A 6,617-nucleotide genomic window follows, 5' to 3' on the forward strand; every position below is an offset into this window, starting at 1 on the left:
ACCCCTGCTCTTCCCCTCCTTCACCTTCGGAACCCTGCTCTTCCCCTCCTTCACCTTCGGACCCCTGCTCTTCCCCTCCTTCACCTTCGGACCCCTGCTCTTTCCGTCCTTCACCTTCGGACCCCTGCTCTTCCCCTCCTTCACCTTCGGACCCCTGCTCTTCCCCTCCTTCACCTTCGGACCCCTGCTCTTCCCCTCCTTCACCTTCGGACCCCTGCTCTTCCCCTCCCAACCACTCTGCTCTCAACGATGTATTCCCCTCATCCCCACCCGTAACCTCTATTGTATGTATTCCCCTCCCAACCCCCATCAAATTTTGGCCCAATAACTGTAAAATTTTCTAAGTTGTCCTTTCTCCAGTCTGACGCCTTTAAACCCTTGCCACATTTCCTGCTTCACCTCACTTTAGCCTAGTTGACTCTTCCCGTATTGCAACCCCCCTTAAATGCTGCTTTGCTTTTATCTCCCGTGAATTTATCATTTCAGCCCTATACCCTGGCCCTGTACTCTCTTCGCTGTGCATTCTCCCCTTACCTTGATTGTAATCATCATCCCTTGCAAATTCTTTAAATATTCGCCCTTTAGCCGTTTCTCCTGTCAATTCTTTCTTAGTTTAAGCGAATAAATTTCATCTAATTGCTCTCCACCTTTAATCTTTTAACTTCTGTATTTTTCGGAGCAAACAAAACTACAATGTAATTCAATCAATTTATTATTGTTTCATACAACAACCAGTATATTTTATTCTGACATTGTTTTAGTATAATTATCTTATCAACGATACGCTGCTTCGCTTTAATTTTAATTTTGTAAAAATAGTATTATTTTAATAACTTATCCCATTCTTTGAGTACAGATTTAATCAGACAACTGTCTGTACGCTGGGGTTTTATAGAAAAAGTCGCAAATTTTTAGCTGTTTCACAAATTAAGAAAAGTAGCGAATTGTTTCCGGTAATAATGGACTGATCTCCGTGTCCGCAGAGGCTACCCCGCCACTGTGCTGGGGGTGATCCCCTACGCGGGGGTGTCTTTCTTCACCTACGACTCGCTGAAGCACTGGTACCTGGGTGAGTCGCGGGACATTGCTACACGTGTTTAACTCACGACGCCCGAATGTGAGTGAATGAACAAATGAATGGGACGTGTCGCCCCGTGTCCTTCAATTTGAGACGTATACCGTTGCGGATAGGTATAGCTACAAAGGGTAGAATTGCATGTAACACCTTGTACAGGTAACCACTGCTTACCTTAGCAGCAGTATTCCATAGTATTGACCTAATGCTGTGAAAGTAACTAAAACAGCAGCAGCAATTTGGTGGGTAGGTGTTTGGGCTCGTGTGACTGTAATCACGCGCTTTAGATCGGAACGCTGCATTACAACAATGCTGCTCAGCGACAGAATAAAACATGGTGGTGATACTTCCGCGGATGAGCTCCGTTTCAAATAGCTGTTCATGTTGAATGATATGTAAACGAAAGAACGATTGAACGAAAGAGCGAACTATGAGAGCGGAAAATTTGTATTACCATTTTATTACCTATAATCTCTAAAGTTTTATATACACATTAAGCACCTTAATGAATGAATACACATTTATTATACAACAGACCAAAGTATAGAACAAAATAACATAATACGTAATAAATACATTATTTTAAATTAAAAAAAAAACTGACTTCAACATACGCCCAGGAACTTAAATACAAAAAAAAATTTGCTACTTTGGGTTACATTATTGTTGATTTTTTAATAACAGCAAATCGGTTCAGGCGTCTTCGAGTAATCGGGTAATACATTAAAAAAAAAAGATTCCGACGAATTAAGAAACTCTTCCTTCTTGAAGTCGGTTAAAAAGCCAGTGGCCTCGATCTCTTCAAGGCAACCAATGGCGTGAAAAACCCGTGTGTATAAAACCATTTTACCGTTTACTTGGAATAGCAATGTCAATGGGAAGTTAGCAATATGCGGTCGATGGCTTGAGTTGTAATGGATGAATTAAATGAATGAATCGAGCTAAATCTGTTCCGCAGAGTACACGGGCTCGAGCCCGCGAGGCCTCACTAACATGGCGTTCGGCGGCGCGGCGGGCGCGCTCGCGCAGACCGCGTCGTACCCGTACTTGAATGACGTATATTTTGTAAAGTTGGCTCGTGGTACGTGGTGACGTAGATACTTGCTCGACGAACAAGCTCCTACACATACCTTGTAGAATCCTGTTAGTGAGGTAAACTTGCGACGTTGCTACGTGATTCACCATCATCTTCATCCATAGCTTGAATGTCCCATTGCTGGGTACACGCCTCCTCCCTCTTATAGTAGAACTACTTTTAATATCACAAGTTAGTAATAACGGGGACCGACACTTTAATGTTCTGTTCAAGCCACTGGGGCTCAGACCCCAAATTTCCTATCTCCGTGGGTGTGCTAATATATAATAAACTCTGTACTAAAATCTGTGTGGTGTATAACGATGACAGAAATTGTATAATCCACCATGCAGATCCGGTTTAGATCCCACAGGGCACGTGCATACGTAAAGCCAAATGGTTTGACTGGAGCTATATTATATTGGTAATCGTTGATTACTGCGGTTACCTGTCAATGTAAATACGTAAGTAAAAACAAAAAAGTTTGATCTGGCGATATTAAAAAATATAAGGATTGGATGTTATCTAACCTAACCTATTTTTTTTTTTTTTTTTTTTTTTTTAACGCTGGGAAATGCGTTTATGCATCCCCTCCGGAAACAGCGCATCCGAAGCTGCGCCGTTTCCGGAGGGGTATGTGGGACTCACCGGCATAAAGCGGCCAGAATACCCACTAAAACCCAGCGATGTTCCTACTGCCTAAGGTGGCTCCCGAGGTGCCTCAAGGCCAGCGCCAGGACTCTTCCCGGGACTCCATCCGGTCCCGGTGCCTTCTTGCACCGCCGCAGGTGGTTCCACGCTTCTCCTAATTCATCCTCTGTGACCGGAGGGGCTTCCATCGACTCTTCTCGCTCCCCGAATGATGGAATCGTCATAGTCGGGGGCGTAAAAGCTGGTGGTTGAGGAAAGAGTCCAGACACCACCCGATTAAGGAGCTCCGGCTCCATGGAGTTCATGGGTGGGGCACTCCGCATCTTACCTCTGACGATGCGGTATGGCCGACCCCATGGATCCCTATTCAGGGTTGCCAGGAACTCCTCGCTGGCGGAGTCCTTGGCATTAGCGATGGCCACCTGGAATGCCCTTTTTGCCCTCTGGAGCTCTTTATATAGGCGATCCTCTTCCGGCGCGTCCAGTGGCCTTCTTCGGCGGCAGCGGGTGTAAGCCCGGCGCGCCCGATTACTGTCGCAACGGAGAGCAGCAATTTCTTGCGACCACCAGTAAACCGCCTTCCGGCTTGGTCCGGGGCATCGCTGCATCACATACCCTCTTCAATGCGATGCGGAAACGCCTCGCCCTCTCCTCAACATCAGTCAGCACCGGGGTGGCTGCGTTCCAGGCCTCAACAATGGCTCCTTCCTCCACCATTTCACGGTCGAGGCGGGCTAGGGACCATCTCGGAAACACTACTCTCCCTCCTCCGGTCTGACTTTGAGGCAACGAGCAGGATGCGGAGACTCTCCACCGGATGTACCGATGGTCTGACAGAGTCTCCACTTCCTCGAGGACGCGCCAATCCTGGGCACGTGAGGCGATGGCAGGGGTAGCGAATGAGACATCCACTATTGACCCCCCCTGCCGTCGCACACAGGTGTTTGCGCGTCCTTGGTTGAGAAGGACCAGGCCGACCATGGCAGCCCAGTTCTCCAACTCAACTCCCCTCAGATCTGTTATGGGGGATCCCCACGCCGCAGACTTCGCATTTAGGTCCCCCATCAGGATTACCTGGGTCGGGGCCGCACCTCTCACCACTGGCTCCAGACTTCTAAGATAAGCCTCGAAGGCAGACAGGGGTTTGTTTGGGGAGAAGTATACTCCAATTAGTGTCACCTCCCCCCACACGACCGCTACAAACCCTGGTCCGCTGCGTTGTGGAACCAGTGGAATTCCATGTGCCGGCACCACAACAGCCACCGATCCCTCGACGTCACCAGCCCAATTTGATTGAGTAGGGATGAAGTAGGGCTCGGCGGCTGTCGCCACTTGAATCTGCCACTCCGCCATGTGTTGTATCAGGAGGTCCTGGGCACGGGCGCAGTGGTTCAGATTGGCCTGCAGAAATTCGCTATGGCGTATGGTCATTAGTCGCCATTTCGATGTCCTCCTGTGGCGGTTCTTGTCGACCTCTTGAAGAGCCTGGGGCCCGAGTCAAAGGAGCCTCCTTACCCTTCGTTGGAGGCGGGAAACACTTAAGCCCTCCCATAACATGACCAGCTTTCCTGCCCATTTGCGTGCAGATTGCACATTTAGGCTCATCCGAGCACGAGGCCGCCTTGTGCCCTTCCCTGCCACATCTGAAGCACAAAGTGCTCCGGTCGGCAGGTGATGGGCAGAGAGCCCTTGTGTGACCCACCCCCATGCACTTAAAGCAGCGCATCGGGATAGGTTCCAAAAGGATAACACGGGCTGACGACCACCCAACGACTATCCTTCCCTCTGCTACGAGTAGCTTCGCTGTAGTCACAGGGCATCGGACCAATATCGATCCAGTCCCGCTGGGTCCCGCCCGAATAGCACCAGCTCTAACCTGCTCCAGTGGAACACTTCCCATTTGCGCCACCACCCTCTGCACTTCTTCAGGTGTGACGGACTCGTCAATACCAGCGATCCTCAGTTCTGCGGTTTTCATGGGCCGTGTAACCGTCACCCATTCGCCGACCAGGCCTTGCAGTTTGCCCGCCAGCTCATCTGCAGCCTTGGCGCTGTCGGCCCCCGGAACCTCAATAACTCTGGCCCCGGTGGCTGATTTGCGCACCCGTACATGATCCACTCCGACCTCCTTCAAGGCCAGGCCCGCGGTGGCTGTCTTCATGACCGTCGCGTAAGTTTGGGTTGCGACGACTTCTGGCCTCAGGGTGATAACGACCGCTGAGGACTTTGGAGGGCTCAGTTTACCCTTGCGTTTAGCCGGCGTAGCCTTAGCAGGTGCGCAGGCTGAGTTAGGAGCCTTGGGCTTAGTGGACTTAGCCGTCTTGGCTTTAGCCTTCCTCCCAATTACCTTTGACCAGGCGGGTGGGGTTGGTGGGGCTGGAGCGTGGTCTCAGTGGCTTCAGCCTCACGTGGCTCTGCACTACGTGTGGAGACGCTGCACTCTGTCTGCGGCGCAGCGGTAGGCTTAGTGGTCTTAGTTCCTGCCGCCGAGCGAGTCTTTGCTGGACGCGCAGGCGAAGGGCCCGCTGATGGCTCATCGGGAGAGCGGCGGGTAACTGCTCCTTTCTTTTTATCAGCCGCGAGTGGCGGCCTCAAAATGGGCTCCTGTGGGAGTCGCTTTTCCAGCTGCTCGAGGCGGTCATTTACCATCCCCCCGATGGATATAAAGAGATCCCTCTTTAAGGTCTCAAGCATCTCGCCGAGTGCCGGGGAGCTCTGGGGATCCATGCCCAGATCGGGCTGACCAACTGGTGCAGGGGATTTTTCCCTTGCAGAGAACGCGAACCGGAGGGCCTTGACCTCCGCTCTTAAGGCGGCCATCTCCTGTCGCATCCTCCTGTTGTCTGCCCGGAGCCTTTGGGCTTCCTCGTCAATCGTCATTGCCTGTAGGGCGTCCATGGCTGCGCGGATTTCTTTGGTAGCCCGGTTTATTTCACCCTTCACGCCGCCCTTGAGGTTGTTGGACTTCTGAGTCTCGCACGTTATCGAGGAGACCGCACTCCTGGCCCTGTCGATGAGCTCGTCTTTTGTTGGGCCATATTCGCCATCGGCATTCATGGTCACTTTAGCCCTATTGATAGGACTCCGTTCTCGCACACCTTCATCTACTCTTTCAGCCCGAGCCCTTCCCACTTTAATCTTTGCCTTTGTTGTTACTGCAGACTCAGTCTCAGGCTCCACTGCGACAGCCTTCAACGAGGGCTCTCCTTCTTCCTCTTCCCGTGAGTCCACCTGATCATGGGGCCGCTTTGATACGGCTCCGGCTACCTTCCAAGGCTCCACTAAGGCCTCCAAAACTCTGTCACTATCGTCTGAATCAGTGTCCATTAGAAGCTCATTAACCTTTTCCTCCTCCGTTGGCTTAGGCAGAACAATCTTCAGCCGGTAAGCCTGTCCTTCTCTCTTCCTTCCTCTCTCTTCCTCTCCTTGCGGGCCTTCTAGCCCTCTAATATTACTATTCTTTCTAATTTTATTTATTTCCATATTTGATCCCACGAGTATGGGGGAAATATTCAGTCCATCCGGGTGGTGCCCCCTGCACCCAGATAAGCCAAAGCGTAACTCGCCAAAGGGTGTCGGCCGGTACCCTGACGGGGGTCGCACTAGAGACTGAACTACCCATCAGCCATGCATCCCCTCGCGGTGCGCCGCCGCTTGGGATTCGGGGTGATTTTTATAGAGGTTTTCTTCCTCGCAGTCCGGCCGGTTAAGGACCTCGACCTCGACCAAAAAGTCCCGGTCAATGCGCGACAGCGACCAACGAGGACCGTCCTCTCGCAAGGGGGTTGGACCGCTCGGGAGAACCGAACTTGCGGA

The 6,617-nt window shown here is 51.3% G+C and overlaps 1 protein-coding gene across 1 annotated transcript; it reads right to left on the bottom strand.

The window, feature by feature from the left end:
• Positions 1–3,800: 3,800 nt before the first annotated feature.
• On the bottom strand, positions 3,801–4,205 carry LOC120634131 (the record flags this gene model as incomplete). Its single annotated transcript, XM_039904533.1, has 1 exon — positions 3,801–4,205. A coding segment is annotated over one exon (405 nt), but the record flags the coding sequence as incomplete, so codon positions are not given.
• Positions 4,206–6,617: the final 2,412 nt, after the last annotated feature.

The sequence above is a fragment of the Pararge aegeria genome, chromosome 23 (assembly GCF_905163445.1).
Source record: "Pararge aegeria chromosome 23, ilParAegt1.1, whole genome shotgun sequence".
Lineage (NCBI taxonomy): Eukaryota > Metazoa > Arthropoda > Insecta > Lepidoptera > Nymphalidae > Pararge > Pararge aegeria.